The sequence below is a fragment of the Canis lupus genome, chromosome 9 (genome assembly GCF_003254725.2).
Source record: "Canis lupus dingo isolate Sandy chromosome 9, ASM325472v2, whole genome shotgun sequence".
Classification (NCBI taxonomy): domain Eukaryota; kingdom Metazoa; phylum Chordata; class Mammalia; order Carnivora; family Canidae; genus Canis; species Canis lupus.
Genome location: NC_064251.1, coordinates 23566762 through 23594256, shown reverse-complemented (window position 1 = coordinate 23594256; position 27495 = coordinate 23566762). Strand labels below are relative to the sequence as shown.

At 43.4% G+C, this 27495-nt stretch overlaps 1 protein-coding gene and 1 pseudogene across 2 annotated transcripts; one reads left to right on the top strand and one right to left on the bottom strand.

Moving 5' to 3' along the window:
• The first annotated feature begins 897 nt into the window (after positions 1–897).
• Positions 898–25267, top strand: CASC3 (CASC3 exon junction complex subunit). Of its 2 annotated transcripts, none has more exons than XM_025440834.3 (14): positions 898–1212; positions 1581–1608; positions 1924–1961; positions 15671–15829; positions 15920–16071; positions 16561–16737; positions 17518–18203; positions 20168–20232; positions 20885–20999; positions 21241–21339; positions 21596–21810; positions 22776–22898; positions 23040–23103; positions 23568–25267. In XM_025440834.3, the coding sequence occupies exons 1-13, from the start codon at positions 982–984 to the stop codon at positions 23061–23063; spliced, it is 2112 nt and encodes a 703-aa protein (XP_025296619.1). In that variant the 5' UTR covers positions 898–981; the 3' UTR covers positions 23064–23103; positions 23568–25267. The 2 variants fall into 2 exon arrangements, with proteins under 2 accessions (XP_025296619.1, XP_048970018.1); XM_049114061.1 differs by lacking the exon at positions 898–1212 and adding an exon at positions 1254–1357.
• A 1341-nt stretch (positions 25268–26608) lies between these two features.
• LOC112655729 (U6 spliceosomal RNA) lies at positions 26609–26705 on the bottom strand (annotated as a pseudogene).
• Positions 26706–27495: the final 790 nt, after the last annotated feature.

Below are 27495 nucleotides of genomic sequence, written 5' to 3'. Positions count from 1 at the left end.
TCTTTAGCCATGTAGTTTTTAAGAAATACTACAGAGGACAGAATCCTGTGCTTTGCCATAGTGACCTTTCTCTGTTTGATACATATCAATAACGTGCACTCCTGTAGGTATGCTAATCACTTAGCTTATGCATCTTGAGTATATTTATTATGGTCCAAAGAAATTAAGACTTTTTTTTTTCATTGTTGACCATGTCTTGCCAAAACCCAAGCATTCCTCTCATCTACCGGTCTGGTAACCTTTAAGAAGGAAATCATGTCAAGATACTGAACCAACGCTTGTTCCCATCATCATCTCTTTTAGAATCAGTTCCAAAATCTTGGCTGAGTCTGGCATCATACCAGCCTGCACTTTGGAAGAGGTGATAGCTGGGGTGGGAAGATACAAGATGAGGAAATGAGAAAACAAAAACATGGTAGTGATGCAACACTAAGTCCTCGAGCTTCACTGCAAACAATTGCTTTCTCCTTCACCTTTTAGCTTCAAATGGGCTGCTGTGGCAAATCTGATACATCACAACAGCTTTAGAGGTTTACCTTGACTGATTTTACCGAGCAAACGAATGCAGTAAAATGATCTGCTTCAAACGTAGGTAGAAATGAGAAACGGAAATAGAAAACTATGAAACAGCTCCAATGCCGCAGCGAAGCTGTAGCAGGTGGGCGCCCTCCACTCGGAAGGCCCAAGATGGCTGGGCGAGGAACCGGAGGCGGCTGCCCGGAGCTCAGCTCCCCACGCCCGGGGCCTACTCGAGGGAAGACGGGGTCGCGGAACGCCCCCGGTACGTCACCGATTACGTAATCCCACTCGCCTGCAAATGTGCCGCAGGGCGGCAGCCCCGCCCCTAGCCCCTCCCCCTGAAAAGCGCGGTGGCCCGTGTCGCACGTGAAGCATGCTGGGATTAGCTCTCGAGCCTCCCGGCAGCCCCTGCGACGGGCGCGGTACGTAAGGAGCTGGCCGGCGACGGCCGTTCTCCGTAAGATGGCGGATCGGCGGCGGCAGCGCGCTTCGCAGGACACGGAGGACGAGGAGTCTGGTGCTTCGGGCTCAGACAGCGGCGGCTCCCCGGCGCGGGGCGGCGGGAGCTGCAGCGGTAGCGCAGGAGGCGGTGGCAGCGGCTCTCTGCCTTCCCAGCGCGGAGGCCGAGCTGGAGCCCTTCATCTGCGGCGGGTGGAGAGCGGGGGGGCCAAGAGCGCTGAGGAGTCGGAATGTGTGAGTGCGCGCGGGTGGGCCGGGCCGGGGGGCGGGGTGTAGGTGGTGAAGGGACGCTGGGAGTTGATGGTAGATGCTGGGGCGTATTGTGTTAGAGAAGAGAGCTATCCCAGTGCAGTGTGCATCCGGAGCCCCGAGGGAGGAGGTGGTGTTGGGGTTTCTGGGGGAAGGGCAGACCCGCTGCACGTGAAAAGAGGATCTTTATTCAGAAATTGGGGCTGGAAGTGAAGAGACCGGACCTCCCTCGTTTGCTACTTGTTAAAGATGTACCTTTTCTCATCTCCCTTTTCAACCATTTTGTGTTGAGTTTTCAGTTCCCCACCCTCTGGGTATCAAGGAACTAAATCATGTCATCTTCTTTCCTTCAGGAGAGTGAAGATGGCATCGAGGGCGATGGTGAGTAACATCATGACAAGTATTTTGCCCGTCAACTCACATCACCTATTTCCACCAGTTGACATCCTCTCAGACCGTTAAGGATTTGGGGGCGGGTACCACTGAGTGGCTCTTTGTAACACAATGCCTACAAGCTTACGTTTTAGCAGTATGATCTTGGGCAAATCACTCATTGAGCCTGTTTCCCATTTGTAACTGGGAATTATGATTTTCTCTCTCTGATAGATTGATGTCAGAATTGAACGAGGGTCTTAGCTTGACTCAAAAAGCAGTGAGTAATAACTTTTTTCTTTACATATTTCTGTTTCCTTTCAGCTGTTCTGTCGGATTATGAAAGTGCAGAAGACTCTGAAGTGAGTGTGATAGGCTTTTTTTTTTCCCTATGGTATATGGGTTGGAAATTTTTTGATGTATTTTAAGAACGTGTATACACCTGTGGTTCAAAAGTACCATGACCTCCTTGTTATTTCTCTTGTGCATTCTTCATTTATGCTTCTCAAAAACTGTTATTAAAGGTCTTGTTTATTTAGAGTGAGAGAAGTTTGGTGCATTCCACATCAGGTTTCATGTGTTAGTACTGTTAGTAGTTGGCTTTTCACCCTGTCTGAAGAAAATAAGTTTCTAAATAAGAGAATGAGAACATCCTGAAGCCCTTCACAGAATAAGAGTTCCTTTTATGCTAGGAAGTGAAACCAGCTAATTGAATTTTTTTTTTTTTCCAAGTGTATGTGAAGACCTTAAAAGGAGAGGATCCTGAGTTGTTTGTATCAGAAATATCCCTGTTTCTAGGGAGCTTTCTCCCTCCTTAAATTCAGGAGAAAATATCCATAAGCCAAGCTTTTGTGACTTTATTTGTTTTGGTTAGGTGAACTACTAGAGATGCTATTTGTTTCCTGGGGTTGAATAAAGTCCTAATTTCTGGAATTTGGGTCATGAGGTTATGGGCAGGAGGAATTGGATTGTGGATCAAAGGTTCATTCTGTAAGTTTTGTAGAACTGTTACTACATATTAGATTTCCATTACATCCTGGAGATGCAACAGCAAACACTATACTAAAATTTCTGTCTTTAGGAATGACTTAGGAAGTCAGATAAACATGCAGGCAGTCCTACGAGTTGGTGACAACTGCTGGGGATAGGCTTAAGCTTAAGCAGGGTGTTAATGGCTGAGTACTGACTCCATCTTAGGCCGTCGAGAATAAGTTGGAGTTAGGCCATGTTTTAGGCAGAGGGAACAACAGCTGTGAAAATCCAGACACAGGAGAGAAAACTGAATATTTGGAAACTTGGAAGTAGTTTGGTGTGGCTGGAATATTGTTAGGATGGATACCAGAAATAAAGGCTAATTAGTGAACAGGGATCAGATCATGAAGGGGTTTACTTGTTCCTTTTCTTCATTATGCACCTGCTGTATGCCAGGAGTTATACAAGGCACTAGAATAAAAGACAAACATAGTTCTGCTCTCCTGGAATTTACATTCTGGGGAAAAATAGACAACTTTAAGCAAGTAATTACAGTAATGTTTGGTGTCGTGATATCAGAAGCACAGGGCGCTTTGGAAGCACATGGCAGGGGCAATGAATTGTTTGGAAACGCTTAGAGGATGGGATGTTGAAATAGAGACTTGAAGGGTGAGTAGGAGTGAGCCAGGCAGTATTCTAAGCAGAGGGAACACTGTTTGGGAAGAAGGTCTAGAAGGGATGGACTGCATGACAAATTGGAGAATATGAAAAGTTTAGTGTGACTGGGGCTAAATGATGAGTCTGAGTCCAAATCTTAAAATACCTTGTAAGCCTGATTAGAATGTATTTGGATTTTATTCTAAGGAAGTAAGAAAGCATAACAAGGTTTTAAACAAGTGTGATATGGATTAGACTTAAATTTTAAAGAAGTGTTTTTCAGAACTAAGGAACTCCTGCATCAGAAAATCCAGTTGGAAAAAAAAAAAAAAGAAAAAAAAAGAAAAAAGAAAATCCAGTTGGCCAGTTCTTTTTTTTTTTTTTCAGTTGGCCAGTTCTACTGAAACAAAATCTTGCAGAGGGAGGGAAGACTCAGGCATTTATGTTAACAAATCCTGGATTGATGCTTATGCACAATAACATTGAGAATTATTATAACAATTATTTTGTTTGCAATGATAGTTGATCTGAGGGGAGCAAGATCGGAGGCAGGAAAGCTAGTTAAAGCTATTGTGGACACTGAGTGTATACTGTATATTGGCAAATTGTATTTGTTTACTTAAAAGATTTTATTCATTTATTCATGAGAGACAGACATAGGCAGAGGGAGAAGCAGGCTCCTTGCGGAGAGCCTGATGCAGGACTGGATCCCAGGACCCCGGGATCACTACTTGATCCAAAGGCAGACACTCAACCACTGAGCCACCCAGGTGCCTTGGCAAAGTGAATTTAAATAAAATATGTATGTATTTATTTATAAAGATTTTATTCATTTATTCATGAGAGACACAGAGAGAGGGAGAGGCAAAGACATAGGCAGAAGGCAGGCCCCATGCAAGGAGCCCGACCCAATCCCGGGACTCTAGGATTACGCCCTGGGCCGAAGGCAGGCGCCAAACCACTGAGCCACCCAAGGATCCCCAAAATAAAATAATTTTTTTAAAAAAAAGCTATTATGGAAGTCTAGGAAGCAGTAAGCATGGACTGGAGTGGAGTAGTAGCAGTGAAAGTAGAAGTGGACAGAATTGAAAGTTATTTAGGTTATGGAATTCCCAGAATGTGGTGATTAATGAGATGCCTTATTTTCTCTGAAGTCAGTGATGAAGTTATCTGCAATGAGTAAAAGGGAGATGAGAAGTTTTGGGGTGAGGAATGTTTGCAGTAGTCACTAGAGAATGGAAACCCTGGAAACATTGTCAGGCGGTATGGAGTGTTCAGTGAGGTTTGGTGATTGTGAATTTATAGCATCTCACTATTCTGTATGTAAATGAGTTTGGTTGTTATCCTAATAATGAGAAAGAAGGCTACTGAAGGTCTCATTATGGGGAATGAAGCAAGACTTGGGACATGGAGAACCGTTAAGAGATTGTTAGGATAAGCCAAAGAACATCATGGTGCCCTAAAGAAGAGACATGGCAGTGGGACTCAGATTTGAGAGATGTTTAGGTGGTACTAACAGAACTTCTTGATTGATTGACTAAGGAGCTTGAATTAAGGAGTCAAAAGGATGCCCAAATTGATGAATGATGTTATTCCCTAAGAATGAGACCCAGGAGATTTCATGGAGGACATTGATGGGTGAAGTTTTGGATGTTTTGAAATTGAGGCCTGTGGGACTTTGAAATGGCAATATATAGTAATATGGCCTAACAATTGAGAAGAAAGCCTAGTTCTACTCTGTCCAATACAATAGTCACCAGCCAGATGTGGCTCTATAGTTAAACTTAAAACTTCAGTTCTTCAGTTGCAAAGCCACATTTTAAGTACTTAATAGACATGTGTGGCCAGTGGCTGCTATATTGGACAGCATAGATAAAAAGATTTCCGTCATTCTAGAATTGTATCGGACGGTACTAGTTTAGATTCAGAAAAAAGATCTGGTGTCCTGACTTCATAGTAATGCATTACTTGCTTGCTTTTTTTTTTTTTTGGTTACTAAATGTATACCTAGACACTACAGTTCAGTTTTGCCTATTAAAATTTGATCTGTCTCGGAACGCCTGAGCTGCTTAGCGGTTGAGTGTCTGCCTTCAGCTCAGGGCGTGATCCGGGAGTGCTGGGATCGAGTCCCACATCTGGCTCCCTGCGTTGAGCCTGCTTCTCCCTCTACCTGTCTCTGCCTCTCCCTCTCTGTGTCTCTCATAAATAAACAAATAAAATCTTTAATAAATAACTCCTTTCACAATTTAAAAAAATTGATGTCTCTTAGTCTGCAGGTTAGTTTTTCATCCCATTTCTTTTTTAAAATTTTTTAAAGATTTTATTTATTTATTTATTCATGAGAGACAGAGAGAGGCAGACTTAGGCAGAGGGAGAAGCAGGCTCAGTGCTGGGAGCCTGATGAAGGACTCGATCCTGGAACTCTAGGATCACTCCCTGAGTTTGTTTTATCTTGAACAAAACTGACAATCAGTTTCTTTCCCTTAGAGGTCACTTGCTGTTTTTGTCTAGATATTCCCAGTATATTTTCTTTAAGGTCTGATAATTATGTTAGAATTTGTCAAAAAAAAAAAAGATTTGTCTTGGTGGTGGTTTTTCTGGATCAGTGTTCACAGATATGAGATGTACTCTACTCTGTGTCATGGAACCCCTATCCATGGCAGTCTTCAGTATTTGACCCTTTCTCTCTCATCCTTTTTTTCTTCATCTCTGATTTTTCAAAATATTTTTAAATATTTTAAAGTCAGTGATAAAGTTACCTGCAAAGAGTAAAAGGGAGATGAGAGGTTTAATGAGGTAGCACTTTTTATTTTTACTTAAGGTGTTATTACTGTGGTTATTCACTCTTGTGTTCCTTCTAGTTTTAGACTTTGTAATACCTTCCTAGTTCTTTGGTTTAATCTTTGAGTTTTTCTAATTTTGATTGATGTTCTTTCATGCCTTACATAAGCTTCTTAATGTCTTTTTAGCTCATTTTGAAATAGAAGTTAGAATTTTGATATGATATGAGCCTGTCTTTCTGGCATATTTTCTTTTAGGAATGCTCTTCTACTTATTTCTTCCTCGTAATAAGTTTATATGGAATTTGACATCTCTATTTTTGTGTTGCTGATTTTTTAAAAAAAATTTTTTTTTAATTTTTAAAAATTTTTAAAAAAATTTTTTAAATTTAAAGAAAAAAGAAAAGAGAGAGAGAGAGAAAGAACGAACGAACGAACCATGGTGGCTTGCTTTCTGAGATTTTTTGCTCTTGTTCCCTTCCCTAACTTGTTTTATAGCTTCTCTTCATTTCTTTTGCCCCTTTCCTGCTCAGTTTGATTCTCAAGTTTTTCTTTGGTATGGGGCCCTATTCTAGAAGGGAGCCCTGGCAGCTAGGTTAGTTGCAAGATTTCAGAGGTGTTAGCTCCAACCCTTTCAGTGCATTTTACTGCAGGACCCTCACGTTCAAATGCTATTGGAGATAGTCAAATCCCTCTTAGTTGGAACTGTTGTTCTCAGATTAGCTTTCTATTATTTATTTTTTTTTTTAAAGATTGTATTTATTTATTCATGATAGTTACACAGAGAGAGACAGAGAGGCAGAGACACAGGCAGAGGGAGAAGCAGGCTCCATGCAGGGAGCCCGATGTGGGATTCGATCCCAGGCCTCCAGGATTGCGCCCCGGGCCAAAGGCAGGCGCCAAACCGCTGCGCCACCCAGGGATCCCTAGCTTTCTATTAAATGTTGGTTTGATTAGTTTAGGATTCTCCTGTTCTCAATTCTGTGCTCTCTCTAAGGACAGTAGTCTGATGCAGGTCTTATGGCTGTTGCTGCTTTATTCCTTTATTCCTTTATTATTACTTTGTTGTGAATGTTGTTCAGAGGGTTTAAATTAGGACTTTGATTTTGCTGCCTAGAAGCCATACTTTCATGTGGAGATTTGAAGGGATCAAAAACTATGCTGCTGCCATTTTCCAGAATCCTCCAAGAGAATTTTTTAAAGAAAGTTGACTGTGAAAAGAAGGCTAGAGAGATGGTAGCTGGAAGGAAGACTGTGAGGTCAAGAGAGGTTTTGGTGGTTATTTTTTCAAGTTGGAGAATCCAGTATGGTTCAAAATTGAAGGAAGAAGTAGAAAGGGAAAGAAAAGAGAGAGAGTAGATAGTAAGTGTACTGGTGTCCTTGATTGACAATGTGAGAGGAAATAAGAACCAGTCAAGGGAAACATCTTCCATTGTAATTAGAGAGAGGTGGGAAGGAAAGATGTATGGGGGAGGAAACTGTTGTTTTCTTCTTCTTTTTCTTTTTCTTTTTTTTAAAGATTTATTTATTTATTCATGAGAGACACAGAGAGAGAGAGAGAGAGAGGTGGAGACCTAGGCAGAGGGAGATGTTTTCTTCTTCATTTTGTTTTCCTCATGAAGTAGAAGGAAAAACATTGAATCGGGAATTTATTGGAGGGAAGGGGAGGGATTGTCAGACTCCAGGAGGTTTGAGTGGTTGAGGTTGCAGGTGGCACTGATGTATGAAGTTATAGGAATTTTTTTTTTAATATTTTTTATTTATTTATGATAGTCACACAGAGAGAGAGAGAGAGAAGCAGAGACATAGGCAGAGGGAGAAGCAGGCTCCATGCACTGGGAGCCCGACGTGGGATTCGATCCCGGGTCTCCAGGATCACGCCCCGGGCCAAAGACAGGCGCCAAACCGCTGCGCCACCCAGGGATCCCTTTTTTTTTTTTTTAAACCTCTTTGTTGATGTTTAATGGTCTGACTGAAGACCTAGAAAAGGCAGACATTTTAGTTGATCCAGTCTTGGGCACAAGGGAGTGGCAGGGGACTTGGTGATTGGAATCTAGTAGTGATTGAAATAAGTGGGCTGTGGAAACTAAAGAGAGAGGAAGGTGAATGTGGAAGAAGATGGATGGATAGGGAGAAGGTGGGAGGGTTAAAGAAGTGGTTGTCTTAGGTTGGAGATGAGAGGGTAAAGGAATAACTAAGTAAGAATAGGCATAAAAATGGTATCCCTGGGTGGCTTGGCGGTTTGGCGCCTGCCTTTGGCCCAGGGCGTGGTCTTGGGGTCCCGGGATCGGGTCCCACGTCTGGCTCCCTGCGTGGGGCCTGCTTCTCCCTCTGCCTAGGTCTGCTTATGTACTCTCACTCTTGCTCTCTCTCAAATAAATGAATAAAATCTTAAAAAAACAAACAAACCCAGCTTTATTGAGATATAATTTACATACCTTATAATTTATCCATTTAAGGTGTACAATTTTGTGGTTTTTAGTATATATGTAGATATATGCAACTATTACAATATTAGTTTCAGAGCATTTTCATCACCTTGGAAAAAACCTTGTTGCCTTTAGCGTTTGTTTCTCCCCGCCCCCTAGTTTTTCCATCCTCATCCTTTGGTCCATAAGCAATCACACATCTACTTTTTTTTTTTTTTTTTTTTTTTAAGATTTTACTTAGGAATCCCTGGGTGTCTCAGTGGTTTGGTGCCCGCCTTCGGCCCAGAGCGTGATCCTGGAGTCCCGGGATCGAGTGCCACATCGAGCTTCCTGCATGAAGCCTGCTTCTCCTCTGCTGCCCCGCCCCCCCATCTCTCATGAATAAATAAATAAAATCTTTAAAAAAAAAAAAAGATTTTATTTATTCATGAGAGACACAGAGAGGGAGAGAGGCAGAGACACAGAAGACAAGCAGGCTCCATGCAGGGAGCCTGACATGGGACTCGATCCCAGGACTCTAGGATCACGCCCTGGGCCGAAGGCAGGCACCAAACTGCTGAGCCACCCAAGGATCCCCCAATCACACATCTACTTTTTGTTTCTAGGAATTTTCCTATTCTGGCCTTTCATTTGAATGGAATCATAACATATGGACTTTTGTGACTGGCTTCTTTCATTTAGCATTATGTTTTCACAATTATTATCCATGTTGTAACATGTATCAGTACTTAATTCCTTTTTATGATGGCTCAGTAACATTGTGGTGTGTGGTGTACCATTGTTTGGATATACCACATTTTGTTTATCCATTCATTCATTGATAGGCATTTGAGTTTCCTTTTTTTTTGTTATGAATAATGTTGCTATTAACATCAGTGTACAATTTTTTCTTTGGATTTATGCTTTCATTTCTCTTGGTTCTGTATCTAGGAATGGAGTTGCTGAGTCATATGGTAACTGTGTGGGCTTTTTTTTTTTAGTCTTTTTGTTTTTTTCTCAAAGATTCCTTTTTATTTATATGAGAAAGAGAGAGCACACGTGCATGCAAGCACCAGCAGGGAAAGGGATGGGTAGAGGGATAAAGAGACTCCACTGAGTAGGGATCCTGAAGCAGGGCCTGAACCCAGGATCACAACCTGAGCTAAAGTCAGATGCCCAATTGACTGAGCCACCTAGGTGCCTCATAGTAACTATGTTTAATTGAATGAGGAACTGTCCAACTATTTTCCAAAGCAGCTGGACCATTTTACATTCCCAACAGCAATATATGGAAATTCCAAATTTCTTCAAATACTCGCCAGGATGTAATGGTCGTGCCTTGACTTTTTCATTCTAGCCATCCTAGTAGGTGTAAAATGGTGCCTCATTTTGATTTGTATTTCCCTGGTGACTAATGATATTGAGCAATTTTTCCTTGTGCTTATTGACCATTTGTGTATCTTCCTTGGAAAGAATACCTATTCAGAAAAAAAAAAAAAAAAAGAATACCTATTCAGTTACTTTTTAATTGGGTTGTCTATCTATTGAGTTGTAAGAGTTCTTTGTAAAATATTCTAGATATAATTCCTTATCAGATATAGGATTTGCAAATCTTTTTTTCCCATTCTGTCGGTTTTCATTTTATTTTTATTTTTATTTTTATTTTTATTTTTATTTTTATTTTTTTTATTTAAAGATTTTATTTATTTATTCGTAGAGACAGAAAGAGAGGGGCAGCAGAGGAGGCAGAGGCACAGCCAGAGGGAGAAGCAGGCTCCATGCAGGGAGCCTGACGTGGGACTCGATCCAGGGTCCCCAGGATCACACCCCAGGCTGCAGGCGGCGCTAAACCGCTGCGCCACCGGGGCTGCCCGGTTTTCTTTTCTTTTTTTTGATAACATCAGGTTTCAATTTTGATGAAGTCCAATATATCTGTTTTTTCTTTTTGCTTGTGCTTCCCCCCCCCACCCCCCATTTGAGAGAGAGAGAGAGAGACCGAGCACAAGCAGGGCAAAGGGAAAGGGAGAAGCAGACTGACTGCCTGCTGAGCAGGGAGCCCGATGCAGGGCTTGATCCCAGTACCCTGAGATCATAGCCCTAGCCAAAGACAGACACTTAACCGTCTGAGCCACCCAGATACCCCTTGCTTCTGCTTTTGATGTCATATCTAGGAGGGTTTGCTGAATCCATGCCAAAACCAGAATCCTGAAGATTAACTCCTACATTTTCTTTTAAGAGTTCTATAGTTTTAACTCTTATATTTAGGTTTTTAATCCATTTTGAGTTAATTTTTTAAAATATTTTATTTATTTGAGAGCGAGAGAAGGAGAGCATGATTGGGGGGAGGGGCAGAGGGAGAGAGAGAAGCGGACTTCCCACTGAGCAGGGAACCTGATGTGCAGCTAGATCTCAGAACCCTGGGTCATGACCTAAGCTGAAGGCAGACCTTAACTGAGCCACCCAGGTGTCCCTAATTTTTTTTAAATTTATATTTATTTATTATTATTATTTTTTTTATTTATTTTTTTTATATTTATTTATTAGAGAGCAAGCAGAGGGAAGGGGTAGAGGGAGAGAGGGAGTCTTAAAGCAGACTCCTCACTTAGCTGAGAGCCTGATGGGGGTCTTGGTCTCGCTACCCAGAGATCACCATTTGAGCCAAAACCAAGAGTTGGGCACTTAACAGGCTATACCACCATTTTTTGAGTTAATTTTTGTATACAGGGTGAGGTAAGGGTCTAACTTCCCATTTTTTGCATGTGGCAGTTTTGATCAAAGGAGTACTTAAGAGCTTTTAAAGAGGAGCAGGTTTACTTTTATATATATATATATATATATATATATGGCATAAAAGTGAAATGTATAGGAGCGCCTGGATGGCACATTTATTTATTTATTTATTTATGATAGTCACAGAGAGCGAGAGAGAGGCAGAGACACAGGCAGAGGGAGAAGCAGGCTCCATGCACCGGGAGCCCGACGTGGGATTCGATCCTGGGTCTCCAGGATCGCGCCCTGGGCCAAAGGCAGGCGCCAAACCGCTGCGCCACCCAGGGATCCCTGGATGGCACTTTAAAAAAATATATATATGGCATAAAAGTGAAATGTATAGGAGCGCCTGGATGGCACAAGAGTGGTGTCCCAACTCTTGTTTTTGGCTCGAGTGATTGTGAGATGGAGCCCCAAATCAGGCTCTCTGCTCAGCATGGAGTCTGCTTGAGATTTTCTCTCACTTTCCCTGCCCCTCCTCTTATATGTATGCGTTCTCTCTCTCTCTCTCTCTCTCTCTCAAATAAATCTAAATAAGTAAATAAAATGTGTGGGAAGGGCTCCTGGTTGGTTCAGTCAGCGGAACATGTGACTCTTGATCTCAGGGTCATGAGTTCAAGCCCCATGCTGGATATGGAGCCTACTTTAAAAACGTATAGGAGTTCTAGATAAGACTTGTCTGGAGTGTGGCCATGGAAACAAATGCCTGTAGCAGAGATGAAGACTGAGCACCTTGCTGGTCTTCCAAGTCAGTGGCAGGGTGGGCTGACCCAGGGCATAGAGTTATAGTTAGGTGACAGGAGCCTCAGGGGTGTAGGAGTTTAAAATGAGGCTGGAACAAAAAAAATAAAATTAAATTAAAAAATGAGGCTGGAGAACTTAGATCTGGAAAAGACTTTGAGAATGAGGAAGATACAAACTCCACGTCATAGTCTGATATATATAGGGCACGAAAGAATGTGCTAAAACTCTGTGTGAGAATGCTCCCAGGGAAGCAGTTGCTTTAGGGGAGAGCTAGGCTTCAGAGTTGGGAAGAGTGTCCATTGAAGGTACAATTAGCAGTAGGAGAGTTTGTCTCTGGAAAAGGATTTTGATGTCCACCCTTAGCAAAAGCAGTGTGGTCCAAGGATAGCCACTTTTTGGCTTCATTAGACCAGATTTTGACTCTAATTTGGAGTCTCCTCAGCATTACAATGTTTGTATCTTTCTGTCCTGCTCTGGAAACAAAATTAGTGTTTTCATTTGGAATAAAAGAGTTGCCTCATTTGACATTCCACCATGGCCTAGAGAGGGTAGAGCATAAAACAAAGTTCTCTCATTAATCATTCCAATACTATTTTGAGATGTTTGAATTTAGTCTGTGTGTGTGTATGTGTGTTTGGTGGGGACTGATAAATTAAGGTCCATATACATATTAAACGAGACTCTTGGGATTTCTGCATCAGAACATACAGGGAACATAGGATCAGGGAAATAACTGAATGATTACCACCCACCCTTCCCCATCTCAAAAGGAAGGTAACCTCTTGTGACTGAGGGGAAATGAGAAAAATTAAGGGTACTTGGTTATTAAAAAGCTATCGGTAAAGGCTTAATCCTTGTAGGGTTGGTGTGGGGTCTCCTTCAAATTGTGGGTTTCACAACAGTATCACCTCTTTGGGAATCCTCACCCAGAACATGTAGAGGCTGAGATACCTGAATGCTGAGCAGGGAAAAGGAGTTAATTGGTTTCTCTGGGCCAGTTGGACAGACTTCACTCTATCTAAGGAAACGGCAGAAACTTAGAGCTCGAGAGCTTCTTGCTTCATCAGGAATCTTACAGTGGGACTCTTGGATCACATTTCTTTTTTTTTTTTTTAATTTATTTTATTTTATTTATTTATGATAAGCACACAGTGAGAGAGGGAGAGAGGCAGAGACATAGGCAGAGGGAGAAGCAGGCTCCATGCACCGGGAGCCCGATGTGGGATTCGATCCCGGGTCTCCAGGATCGCGCCCTGGGCCAAAGGCAGGCGCCAAACTGCTGCGCCACCCAGGAATCCCCTTGGATCACATTTCTGATTTAGTCTGGGTCTGGAGTTCTGAGAGGGTCTGGTGCAGGTCAGGTATCAGACCCAGTAGGAGAATAAGACCAATGTGCACATATCTACCAGGTGGCAGAGGGATAATTGGCACTATGACCTGTTAACCCAACAATGGGGACTAGCCCACCTTCCCCTGAACCCATTTCTTTGTGTCTTTTCGGGTTTCTAAACATACTGCCCACCCTAGCCTATAGCTGTGCCTCTGGAGGTCCAAATCCTGACAAGTCTGTGAAATGAGAGTATTCTAAAGCCAGTTCCCTCAGCATGAGCTTTAGTTGCTCCTTTTCCCTGCCTAGAACTAGCCACACCTCTCTTACCTGACCCTTTCTGGTGGCCCCTATTTAGAAGATGGCCTAAGGGCGCTCCTCTGTATGAACAGACCCAGCAGTTTCTCCATCACAAGCAGGATTGTCTAATATTGATGTGGCAGGAGAGGGAAGGAATAGTAGAGAGGTGAGAGAGCACACAGGCTTGGTTTTCATTTCTAAAATGCAATAGTCAGGGGCACTTGGGTGGTTCAGTTGGTTGGGCATCTGCCTTTGGCTCAGGTCAGGATCCTGGGGTCCTGAGACTGAGCCTCGCATCAGGCTCCCTGCTTTGCTCAGTGAGGAGTTCTCTCTCCCCCTCTGCCCCTCCCCTTGTTCCTGTTTGCCCACTCTCAAAATAAAATCTTAAAAAAAAAAAAAAAAAATAGGATCCCTGGGTGGCTCAGCGGTTCAGTGCCTGCCTTTGGCCCAGGGCGCAATCCTGGAGTCCCGGGATCAAGTCCCATGTTGGGCTCCCGGCATGGAGCCTGCTTCTCCCTCCTCCTGTGTCTCTGCCTCTCTCTCTCTCTCTTTCTGTGTGTCTATCATAAACAAATAAATAAATCCTTAAAAAAAAAGGCAAGACAAAAATAGTTTGTGCTGTTTAAAAAAAAAAAAATAGGGGCATCTGGGCGGCTCAGTTCATTCAGCATCTGCCTTTGGCTCAAGTCACGATCCTGGCATCCTTTGATCAAGCCCTGCATCAGGCTCTCTGCTCAGCCGGGAGTCTACTCCCTCTCCTTCTTTTCCCTGCTTATGCTCTCTCTCTCTCTCTCTCTCTCTCTCTCTGTCAAATAAATAGAATCTCTAAAAAAAAGAAAATGTGAATGGTCACACAAGTTTTCTGAAATTTTCTAAGTCAGAATTTTATAATTATATCATTCTGGACAGAATTGTTGGCTAGGAGGATCTCATGCTACAGAAAGTTGAGTATTCCTATCAGGATACAAAAAATGTAAGCCACTGTTTCCCAATTTGAAGGTAAATAGTGCCTGAGAAATCATAGGATTATTATGAAGAGTTTGCAAATTCACTAGTTCAGTTAATGTTATTTATAGACTAAATTATACATTTTCCACCTTTATGGACTACTGTTTTTGAATATATAAATTAATACAATATAAGTTTATTTTGGAATATTACTGAATATATAGGAGTTTTTCATCATACTTTTTTTTTTCAGTCAGTGGATATTATATTAAGCTCTTGTCTGTGGAGATCCATGAAAATTTTAGGGCATAAAAGAGGTCCACACAATCTAAAAGGTTGAGAATCTGCCCTAAGCCATTTTGAGATGAGAGAATTCACAACTTGAGTTAGAGTGTAGTTTTTAGGTCCTGCGTGTTTAAGAAACAATTCATGAAGATGGAGGTAAATTATCAAAGATTAATCTCTTTCTGTATGCTAGACAGTTAAAGCCTCCTTTTCAGGGGCACATGGGTGGCTCAGTGGTTGAGCATCTGCCTTTGGCTCAGGTTGTGATTGTGGGGTCCTGGGATTGAGTCCTGCGTTGGGCACCCCACAGGGAGCCTGCTTCTCCCTCTGCCTCTGCTTCTCTCTGAAAAATAAATAACAATCTTTAAAAAAAAAAAAGCCTCCTTTTCGTATCTCCTAGGATTCTTCCCCAGAGGCTACCACTGTTAACATTTCCTTGAATATCTTCTTGGGAAGCTTATGTGCATCTGTATAAATGTGTGTATATATTATATGTATTTTTTTATTGTGCTCTTTTTTTTTTTTTTTTTGGTGCCCCGTTCTCTAGAAATTTTAGTAAGAGTATTGATGTGTTTGCTTTTAATTCTTTTTTTTTTTTTAAGATTTTATTTATTCATGAGAATACACAGAGAAGAGAGAGAGGGAGGCAGAGACACAGGGAGAGGGAGAAGCAAGCTCCATGCAGGGAGCCCCACGCGGGACCTGATCCCGGGTCTCCAGGATCACACTCTGGGCTGAAGGTGGTGCTAAACTGCTGAGCCACCCGGGCTTCCCTGTTTGCTTTTAATTCTTAATTATAGTAAAAGTTCATTAGAAAATAACCTAAAGAATAGAAAATTTAAAAATGCACCATTTCCAATTGACAAGGAAACTTTTTTCAGGGTGAAGAAGGGGAGTATAGTGAAGAGGAAAACTCCAAAGTAGAGCTGAAATCAGAAGCCAATGATGCTGCTAACTCTTCAGCCAAAGAAGAGAAGGGAGAAGAAAAGCCTGACACCAAAGGCACTGTGACTGGAGAGAGGCAGAGTGGGGATGGGCAGGTCAGTATCCACCAGAGGCCTCCATTTTGGGGGTCAGAATAAGGGCTCTTAACCTTGGAGAGAATAAGAAGCCCTTTATCTGTCCTCCAGGAGAGCACAGAACCTGTGGAGAACAAAGTGGGTAAAAAAGGCCCTAAGCATTTGGATGATGATGAAGATCGAAAGAACCCAGCATACATACCCCGGAAAGGACTCTTCTTTGAGCATGATCTTCGAGGGCAAACTCAGGAGGAGGAAGTCAGGTAAGAGCCACTTGTTGCTGCTCTATTTATAGGCCAGGCACTTTGCTGATTTACTGCTCACAGTACTTTCAGGTTATTATGATTATCCCTTTTGTACAAATGAGGAAAGTGAGGCTTAAGTTTTTTGGTAATTCTTGGTGGAGGAGCTGGGATCTGGACCCACACTTCCACTGCCCTCCTTAATCTGAGGCTCAAGCCTCTGGGACATGAAGTACATGTGTAGGTTGCTGTATAGGTGAGAGATGTTTCCAAGGTGCCCACCCAGCACTTTAAAGTAAAGTCTTTCCTCATTTCTCTCCCTGTTCTGTTTGAGCCCAGCAGGCCCTAAGGTGCCGTGATTTTCTCTTGGTTTTATATAATCCATCTGGGAAGATGGGGAGACCCTTGAAGTGTTCTACCGTTTCCCTCCCCAACCCTCTTTTTTTTTCATGAACATCTTTATTTGGCAGAGTCTGCCAACCTCAGACACTTTTCCCTGGTTTTATCCAGACCCAAGGGGCGTCAGCGAAAGCTATGGAAGGATGAAGGTCGCTGGGAACACGACAAGTTTCGAGAAGATGAACAAGCTCCAAAGTCCCGACAGGAGCTCATTGCTCTTTATGGCTATGACATACGCTCAGCTCACAATCCTGATGACATCAAACCCCGAAGAATCCGGAAACCCAGGTGAGAAAATTTGGAGTTATATTTGTAGAAAGAACTCTTTTTATTTTCTGAATTTTAATTTAATTTAAAAATTTAAAAAATTTTTATTTATTAATTTGAGAAAGCGAGATAGCAGGAGAGAGCATGAGCTGGGGGCAGGGAGAGGGAGAAGCAGGCTCCCTGATGAGCAGGGAGCCAGATGTGGAGCTTGATCCTAGGACCCTGGAATCATGACCTGAGCTGAAGGCAGCCGCTTTACTGACTGAGCCACCAGGTACCCCAACACTCTGCTTTTCAAAGTGCCATTCCAACTTATAACTTAGTGGTTGGAGGGATATGGGAAGTCTCCCTAACCCTCAGTTTATATCTGTAGTGGTCTCGTTTCTTTTCTTTTCTTTTCTCTTTTCTTTTCTTTTTTTCTTTTTCTTTTTCTTTTTCTTTTTTCTTTTTTCTTTCTTTTCTTTTCTTTTCTTTTCTTTCTTTCCTTCTTTCTTCCTTTCTTTTCTTTTCTTTTTTCTTTTCTTTTCTTTTCTTTTCTTTTCTTTTCTTTTCTTTTCTTTTCTTTTCTTTTCTTTTCTTTTCTTCAAAATTTCATTTATTTGACAGAACACAAGAGTGGCAGGGAGAGGGAGAAGCAGGCTCCCTGCTAAGCAGGGAGCCCAACATGGGACTCCATCCTAGGACCCTGGGATCATGACGAGCTGAAGGGAGATGTCTAACCAACTAAGCCACCAAGGCAATCCTCTAGTGGCCTCTTTTGTTATTTCTTTTCTTAAGACGTTTGCCATTCCATTTATTCAGGTTTGGGAGTCCTCCACAAAGAGATCCAAACTGGATTGTTGAGCGGCCAAACAAGTCCCATCGCCACCAGGGTCCTGGGGGTACCCTACCACCAAGGACATTTATCAACAGGAACGCTGCAGGTACTGGCCGAATGTCTGCTCCCAGGAATTACTCTCGATCTGGGGGCTTCAAGGAAGGTCGTGCTGGTTTTAGGCCTGTGGAAGCTGGTGGGCAGCACGGTGGCCGATCTGGTGAGACTGTTAAACATGAAAGCAGTTACCGATCACGGCGCCTAGAGCAGACTCCTGTGAGGGACCCATCTCCAGAAGCTGATGCTGAAGTGCTCGGCAGTCCCGAGAAGGAAGAGGCGGTCTCAGAGATACCAGCTGCTGCCCCTGATACTGCACCACCAGCCCCTGACAGGCCTGTTGAGAAGAAATCCTACTCCCGGGCAAGAAGAACCAGAATCAAAGCTGGAGATGCAGTCAAGGTTGCAGAGGAGGTGCCCCCTCCACCTGAAGGGCTGAACCCAGCACCTCCAGTCCCAGAAACGACCCCTCCTCCACCTGCTAAGACTGGAAACTGGGAGGCTTCAGTGGATTCTACTACAAGTGGACTTGAGCAAGATGTGGCACAACTAAACATAACAGAACAGAACTGGAGTCCAGGGCAACCTTCGTTCCTGCAACCACGTGAGCTTCGAAGTAGGTACCTTAGGGTTTGACTAGCTTTTTTCCCTATACATCACTGAGTTTGGGGGCATGGGATTTAGACCCCCCATGCAGAGAAATGGGGTCTGACAGATATCTTTGTTTTCATTAACTGAAAGAAATGGATGGATTCACAGGTATTTTCATCCAAAGACCTCAGAGAGTTTTTATCTGTTACCTAAGACTACCCCCCACTACTTTGCCTCCTATTACCAGACCAGTCATTAGTATTGAGCTCCTGCATGCAGACTCTTTTACCCATTCTCTGTAGGAAAAGTTGGAAGAAGGTGGCAGTGTTCTTATTATATGAGCTAATGGTTAAATATTTGAAGGCAGGGATGCCTGAGTGGCTCAGCAGTTGAGCATCTTCCTTTACCCCAGGGCGTGATCCCAGATCCCAGGATCGAGTCCCACATGAGGCTCCCTGCATGGAGCCTGCTACTCCCTCTGCCTGTGTCTGCCTCTCTTTGTCTCTGATGAATAAATAAATAACATCTTAAAAAATAATAATAGAATAAAATAAATTTGAAGGCAGAAACTTACACTTTTGACCATTTGGATGAGAATATTCTAATCTCTTTGAAAGGAAAGCCTAATTTCCTTAATGTAGAGCTAGGCTGCACCATAGAATGTTCTATAGTATAAGAAGTTTTTGACTACTTCTAATTTGGCCAGAGTGACTGAGGAACTGAACTTTTAATTTTAATAAACTGAAATTTAAATAACCACATGTGGCTACTGGATATCACATTGGACTGCATAGTTCTAGAAACTAGGACCTATCTACCACCGCTCTTGCTCATCTATTTTTGTCTCCCTCCAATCAGGTAGATCAGAGGATCTTTTCCTTAGTTTCTGAAAATTTTTTTTTTTTATATTTTATTCATTTTTTCATGAGAGACACAGAGAGAGGTAGAAATATAGACAGAGCGAGAAGGCTCCCTGCAGGGAGCCCAATGCAGGACTCGATCCCAGGACCCCAGGATCATGACCTGAGCCAAAGGCAGACATCTGCTCAATCACTGAGCCACCCAAGAGTCCCTAGTTTCTGAAATCTGATTTGAACTTAAAGTTTGTAAATCCTCATTTGGACTGGGAGTTTCAGCATCCTTCTCTGGTGTTCATAATTTTTATTTATTTTTTTAAATTTGTATGTATGTATTTATTTATTTAAATGATTTTATTTATTTATTCAGAGAGACACATAGAGAGAGGCAGAGACACAGGCAGGGGGAGAAGCAGGCTCCATGCAAGGAGCCAGATGCGGGACTTGATCCCGGAACTCCAGAATCACGACCGGAGCTGAAGGCAGATGCTCAACTGCTGAGCCCCCAGGCATCCCAATGTGCATGATTTTTAAATACCAAAAACCAGTGTAGCCTAAATTGGACCTGGAGTTGATCTTTGGGTGGAGGAGTATATCCTTCTACTGGTATTTTATTACCATTGGAAGACAGTCTCTAAAATATCCTTTGTTTTTTTTTTTTTTTATCCTGAGTCATTTTCAGCCAGAGGTGGGTATCTTCCTGAACGTCTAGCCCAGAACTCTGTGGTCAGGGATAATCGAGCAAATTCACAGAATGTCCAGTTGTTGCACAGAAGGGCTGAGATTTTTCAATATGTTTGATAATATTCTGTGTAATTTTAACCTCCTAGAGATTCTATACAGGGAAGGATTTGGTGGGAAAAATTTGAACTTGCATTTTCTCATTGAAGTCTTTTTTTCTTTTCACATTCAAAGGCGTTATTGATGTGTTAAGGTTGCAGTCTGTGGGGGCAAATTTCCAAATGCTGGTGTTGACAGGAAGCAGAGCTACTTTAAAAGGAATTTTGTTAGTTTTAAAGAAGAAAGCATTTTTCTATGTTGGATTCTTAAACTTTCCATTTTCTTGATGTTCTCTTTAGTCCCACTCATACCTATTTTCTCTGTAGCCATGACTTTTTTTGGTGTATCACAGGTATGCCCAACCATATACACATGGGAGCAGGACCTCCACCTCAGTTTAACCGGATGGAAGAAATGGTACAGAAAGGGAAAGCAGTAGTTGGGGGAGGGGGGTTGTTGCATGCATCATTTGTTCACTGTTTAAACCAAGATAAGGTCTTGGAGTCCGTTTTCCATTGATTTACCCATATTTAATTTGGCTCTCCAGAAAGGGTAGCAAGGTCTTCGTTCAGATCCTGATGTATATTGTTGGTTTTTCAATTCATTTTGCAAATACTCCTTTATTTTTCTTCAAGAGAAAGAAAGTACAGGGCAGGGGGCAAGGCAGTAAGTGCAGAGGGAAAGGGAGAAAGAGAATCCTAAGCAATTCTCCACAGTGGAACCCAACCATGGGGCTTGGTCTCATGACCTTGAGATTGTGACCTGAGCTGATATTGAGTCAGATGCTTAACTGGCTGACGTACCCAGGCACCCCTATTCTTTTTGTTTTTTACGTTGTTTTTTTTTTTTTTTTTTTCTATATTTAATTTCTGCATCCCACTGGGGCTCAAAAGACCCAAGATCAAGAGTTGCATGCTCTTCTGACTGAGTCAGTCAGGAGTCCCTCATTTTGCAAATACTGTTTAAACATGTTCCATGTACCAAGTGTGTGTTTACCTTTAAAGGAAGGGGGACCTGATATGAGAGCCAGCCCTCTGGGAGTCTTTCTGCTCAGACCTCTTTATTTCAGGGTGTCCAGGGTGGGCGAGCCAAACGCTATTCCTCTCAGCGGCAAAGACCTGTACCAGAGCCCCCTGCTCCTCCTGTGCACATCAGTATCATGGAAGGCCATTACTATGATCCACGTGAGTTTTTCTTGTTGTTCAGGCACCTTTCTTAGTAGGATGAAGTGAACTAAGAAACCAGCTTCTTGCCTCCTGAATTTCCCTTCTGACTTCTCACAGTGATTATCAAACATTTTCTGGCTGCTGTTTTCTTCACATGGAAAATTGAGACCATCTTTTAAAGGGTTTGGGGGACAAGGAGATTGGTCCATGTGATATGAAGAGTGAGAGTTTATGAGAGTCCCAATGTGATATCTTACAGTGCAGTTCCAGGGACCAATCTATACCCATGGTGACAGCCCTGCCCCACTGCCTCCTCAGGGCATGATTGTGCAGCCAGAAATGCACCTTCCCCACCCAGGTAAGCTTTGCACCTCTGCTTGTATGCTTCCAGTACATGAGGATATGTGTTGGGGGCTTCACAAACTCCATCCTCCTGAGTTCTGTACTGCTTGCTCACAGGGTTGGCCGCTCTGGTTGCTTGGGCAGCAAACTCCTCTTGGGTCCATCCTGAGGACTTCCGTCCTGAGTCTGTCTGTGCTGAGCAGGGCAGCCAGACCATCCTAGGGAAATTGTGTCATCTTCTATTTCCGTTTTTGTCTTCTCTTCTTGTCTAGGTTTACATCCCCACCAGACACCGGCACCTCTGCCCAATCCAGGCCTCTATCCCCCACCAGTGTCCATGTCTCCAGGACAGCCACCACCTCAGCAGTTGCTTGCTCCTACTTACTTTTCTGCTCCAGGCGTCATGAACTTTGGTAATCCCAGCTACCCTTATGCTCCAGGGGCACTGCCTCCCCCACCGCCTCCTCATCTGTATCCTAATACACAGGTAAGATGGCTAATGAGCAGATTTTTCTAGGTACACATCCTATAAATCAGACAAGGATGTGGTATGGGGAGAATGGTTAAAGAATTTGAGAGAACATTTCAGTGCCACTGATTTTGCATGTGGCGCCAGGACACCTCTTGGTGGTCAGGAGCTAGAAATGCAGCTTATGTAATGCCCATCATCTCTTCTCTTCTGTTTCTTTAATGATGTTTCATTAAAGTGTTGAATAGGGATCCCTGGGTGGTGCAGCGGTTTAGTGCCTGCCTTTGGCCCAGGGCGTGATCCTGGAGACCCGGGATCGAATCCCACGTCGGGCTCCTGGTACATGGAGCCTGCTTCTCCCTCTGCCTATGTCTCTGCCTCTCTCTCTGTGTGACTATCATAAATAAATAAAAATTAAAAAAAAAATAAAGTGTTGAATAAAGAAGATATATTATTCTTACCCCTCCCTGTACTTTTTTTTTTTTAAGACTTTATTTATTCATAGAGACACACACAGAGAGAGAGAGAGGCAGAGACACAGGCAGCAGGCAGAGGGAGAAGCAGGCTCCATGCAGGGAGCCCGACAAGGGACTCGATCCCGGGTCTCTAGGATCACGCCCCGGGCTGCAGGTGGTGCTAAACCACTGCACCACTGGGGCTGCCTCCTCCATGTACTTCTTAATTCCAAACAGGTTGACACCATCTGGTATGTGAGGTGTCACCACTGAGCTCAGCCTCTTCCATTTTTCAGTTGATGGTAGGAATTAGAGAAAACTAAGTAGTACTTTGAAGAAGTAGGAACCATAACATAATTAGGATATAGTAAGGCAGAAATGAATAATCACTTATTTTAAAGGGGGGCAGCTTAGAGATTTATAAAGTTCCTCAGCTCTTTTATTTTTGTGCCTGAATGATGTTTCCTGTTCATCATAGTTTAGGTGAATTTATCACTAACTTTTTCTTCTGCCTTATTGGGGTCCCAGGCCCCATCACAGGTATATGGAGGAGTGACCTACTATAACCCCGCCCAGCAGCAGGTGCAGCCAAAGCCCTCCCCACCCCGGAGGACTCCCCAGCCAGTCACCATCAAGCCCCCACCACCTGAGGTATGAGAGCTGCTTCCAGCCTCAGTGGGCTTTCCTTTTCCCTAGAAGATTTCTCTCCTTTTCTGGATGTGTCTCCATAGTCTTTTTTTTTTTTTTTTTTTTTTAAATAACTGGTAACAAATTCTAACTTTGTTATTTCAGGTTGTAAGCAGGGGTTCCAGTTAATATGAGTTTCTAAATATTTTAAATCAAACAACATATAAAAGTAAGTATATAATATACTATGATTCTTGCAAATTTTTGAAACTAATGCTTATGCTTACTTGCATAACAATTCCCTAATTAATGATTTAAGTTGTAATCCCGAGATACCTTATGGGGAGGTTTACATGAGTCTCAAAATTTGCCAGCTGCTTTGTTTTGTGAATGCACTGAGCAGGATTGAAGCAGAAACCATTGTTAAATTGACAGAATTTTGTTTGGGAAGCTGCAAGGAAAAAATGCAGGAGGGTATTTTGTTTTAGGGAAAGGGGAAATATCAATTTGACGTCTTTGCAGCAAAGCCAGTTTAAAAGGATATGGAGAAAGACCATGGGGATTTTATTGTTGTTTTGTTAGGGACTTTAAAACACAAATATTTAGAAATGTGGCTTTTTGAAAACAGCTTGTAAATGCCCAGAAGATCCATTAATACTTTGATGATTCTTCCCTTTTCCCCACCCCTGTCAGAGAACCCAGGAAAGAAGAGAAATACAACTGGCTGTTTACTACCAGGAGGGCTTCAAAGATATAGGGTGGCTCCTACCAGCAAGCAGCTGAAGGAGGAGGACCCCTGCCCTCCTCTGAGGATAGGTTCTGTTGGAGACAGGGACAAACAAGTGGACTTCCTCCCATCTCCACTCTACTTGAGTTGGCTGTGCTCAGAGGAGCAGAGATCCAGTGAGCTCAGGCTTCTGGGTCTGTAGATTAGAAGCCCCGCCCCCCCCCGCCCCCTTTTTTTTTTTTTTTTTTTTACTCTTCACTTTTTCCTGGGAAATTCAAGTGTCTTCTCCCAGGGAAGTTTCCTTCCTGTTTATTTTGTTTCCTAAGATGTTTGTTTTTAAAGCCTAGCTTGCTATTCTTAAATTAATATTCTTTTAGTTTCTTTCTTCTCTGCCTTTAAATGAGACGAGTTCATCCTTCTATTTGTTAGCTCCTCTGGTTTCTCCTTTGGTTTTTCCCTGCATCCCAGATAATTGATATTTTACCAGCCAGTTTTCCTGCACCAAGTCTGCAAAGAGGTGGCCTTTTGGTTTTGGCTGGCCTTTGTTATTGTATACTTGGATTTTCTTAATTCCTCTAACCCTATGGAAGCAGAGCCGTCCACAGGGTATCTCATTGTGTGGAGAAAAGCTCAAAGTGTGTGGTAGGAACCCTTCTTCTTGACTTCAGTTTTCCAGAATCTGAGCCTCCATCAGTCCCTGTACTGTGGTAGGCGTCAGTCCTCTACTTGAGGGCAAAGTCTGTACAGTGGGGAGAGATGGCAAACCAGATGCTTTTGTGAAAAAGGGAAAGTGGAGTAAGCCTTTGCACCTTAGGGGTCTGTGTTCACATAGTCCTCAGGGCTCAATCTTTGAGGTAAGTGGAATTAGGGGGCCCTGCTTCTCTTTCTATTCCTCCTATCATGTCCCCTTTCCAGTTGCAGTGGACCAATGCATCTCTCTAGAGGCAGACACTGTCCAGCAAACAGTCTACCCAATACTTTGCAGTTGGTCTTCTCCATGTCTTTCCTGCTACAAGTGTTTTAGATGTTACTACCTGATTTCCCCCAAGTTCTGCTCCTGTCCCTGAAAACAGAAGATACCACATTTGGGCTTCAGGCCTAAGGAAACCAGTCACTTTCAGGGCAGGGGCTCCTCCCCTCTTTTCCTCCCTATCCATGGCACTGCCTCTGCAGAAGAGATTCCTATTGCTGCAACACTTGTGTCTGCCAGGGGTAACTTGGCCACTGTCCCTGTCCTACAGAACCTGAGGGAGATGGTGGTGGCTCTGTCTCTCCCAAGTAATGTCACTGTTTCTATTCCTTCTCTCCAGCAGCTGATCTAACCACTCTTGAGTCACAGGTGTGGGGTGGGGAGTGGGGAGAGGCACTCAAGCTGTAAGCCCCAAGGAGGAAATAACTAAGAGATTCTTCCAGGAGTGGCTGGTGGTTGTGCCTTTTGTAGGCTGTCCCCTTTGCCTTAAACCTGAAGATGTCTCCTCAAGCCTGTGGGCAGCATGCCCAGATTCCCAGACCTTAAGACACTGTGACAGTTGTCTCTGTTGGTCCACTGTGTTTTGTTGCAAGAATTTCTCCATGTGTGTTGTTATTGTTTGTTACTATTTTAAAGGGTGCACATTTGTGATCAGCATTGTGACTTCGAGATAATAAAATTTAGACTGTAAACTTGGCTCCTTTGCCAGTGTTTTGCATGAGTCTTGATTTGGGAGGGATAGGAGAGGACTTGCTGATTCCCCTAGAGCCACAGTCACAACTCAAGCCAACTCAAGACTTGTGAAATGGAACTCCTGAGAGATGAGCCCATAGGTATGTCTGTACTCCCATTAGTTATCTTTTCCTAACTACATGTTAGGATACCGTGCAATCCCTTAGATTGGAAGTGTCATGGACAGAAAAACTAATGAAAGGTAGCTCTCCTTTTTGCCTTTGATAGTGTTTGGCAGGAGAGTTTCCCAGGGTAATGTACCCAGTGTTAATACAACTGTACCAGGTCCTAGATGAGGGGGAGGCATTAGGTAGCTAGCTTTCTTGAAAAGTAAAGACACACTGGCACTAAAGTGCCAAGAACCACAGCCTAAGTGGGAGGCTTCTCAGTCTTCGTAAACGTAAAGAGCAGTTGAGACCACCAGCTGTGGCTTATTTTGCCAGATACCTAGGCCACTGGGTCTCTGATGTGCCCAGGCCAGTTCCTAGCTTTGAAGTGACTTTTCTTTCAGATCCTGGATAGGGTGGAAGTTTATGATAGAGGTTGATCCTGGTGTGGGGGAGCAATTGAATTTAATGTGGAGCTGGTGGCATCTGTTCTTGGGTACCACAAATCCTTGTACACTGGGGACATGGACTTCATGGTATACCTTAAAACAGTTGGGACTCCCCCTACATCCCCTGGTGCTGCTGCTTGAGCCATGGGCCATGACTCTCTTAACCCTTATCCCTAATCCTCTTAATGTCCATTTGCTTTCCTCCTCCCCCACAGGGTGATGGGTAACTACGGGCCTGATCTCCAGGGTCATGCAAAGAATGCCAGCCAGTCTTTGGGGAAGGTTATGGCAGGAGGAATGACGATGTGGAGATGCTTCCCCCTCGCCCCTGCCTCTTGATTTCCCCAGTCCTGCAGTTAGATCCCATTGCTCTCTGTTGCCCTGGTAACGAACTCAGTGAGAAAAAACTCAAGCTCAGCAAAGCCCCCAGGTTGTCTGCCCTGCCAGTCTGCCTCTCAGTGGACAGAAGAGGAATATAAAGAGCAAAGAGATCAGCCTTAGGTAGCCTTGCTCCATCCCCTTCTAGAGGCTAAGCTCAAAGTTTTTTGGCTACCATGTCCTCCTACCATTCTCCCTCCATTTCTTCCATGCCATCCCCACCTCACCTCTGGGGTCAACACACTGGCCTGCTACCTTGTAGATGACCCAGAACAGAAGAGCTTCAAATCCTGAAGTTGATGCCCAGCATAGGCAGCCCACTTGGGTTGGGTTGTCCCTCTAGGGCAGGGATTCTCAACCCTGACTGTTTGAATCACTTGGGGATCTTTTACGTGTCATCTTTGCACAGGGCCCGTGCTAATCTCTGTATAGTTCCAATTTTAGTATATATGCTACCAAAGCGAGTACCACTTGGGGTTTTTTTTTTTTTTTTTAAGATTTCATTTATTTATTCATGAGAGACATAGAGAGGCAGAGAGACAGGCAGGGGGAGAAGCAGGCTCCATGCAAGGAGCCAGATGGGGGACTCGATCCCGGAACCCCCCAGATCATGTCCTGAGCTGAATGCAGATGCTCAACGGCTCAGCCACCCAAGCATCCCCCACTTGGGGATTTTTTTAAACAATTTCAGAAACCTTGGCCTCACCTCAAAGATTTTTTTTTTTAATATTTTACTTATTTATTCATCAGAGAGAGGCAGAGACCCAAGCAGAGGGAGAAGCAGGCTCCATGCAGGGAGCCCAATGAGGGACTTGATCCTGGGAGCTCAGGAACATGCCCTGGGCCAAAGGCAGATGCCAAACCGCTGAGCCACCCAGGCGTCCCCTCGCTTCAAAGATTTAATTGATTTAGAATGTGGCCTAGACATCAATATTTTTGAGAAATTCCCCTGGATTCCAATATGCACTTGAGGCAAGAACCTTGGTTCTAGGAGGGCCATGGCTCAATGCTGGCTTTCCTTCCTGATTCAAGTCCTTGAACTTAGTCTCTGCCCAATATCCTTGAACAGTTGCAGGGGTGTTGGGGTCCTACTCCCCAAGCTTTCAGTTTCCAGAAGTGTCTCTGCCTGTTTTATTTCCAGCCCCCACACCCTCCACACTCCCCAATTCTTCCCCCTTCCTAACCGACAATCCCAAATCCTGCCCAGAGAGGAGGTTACCAAGGCAACCAGCTTAATCTGGTAACTGTGGCATGTGCT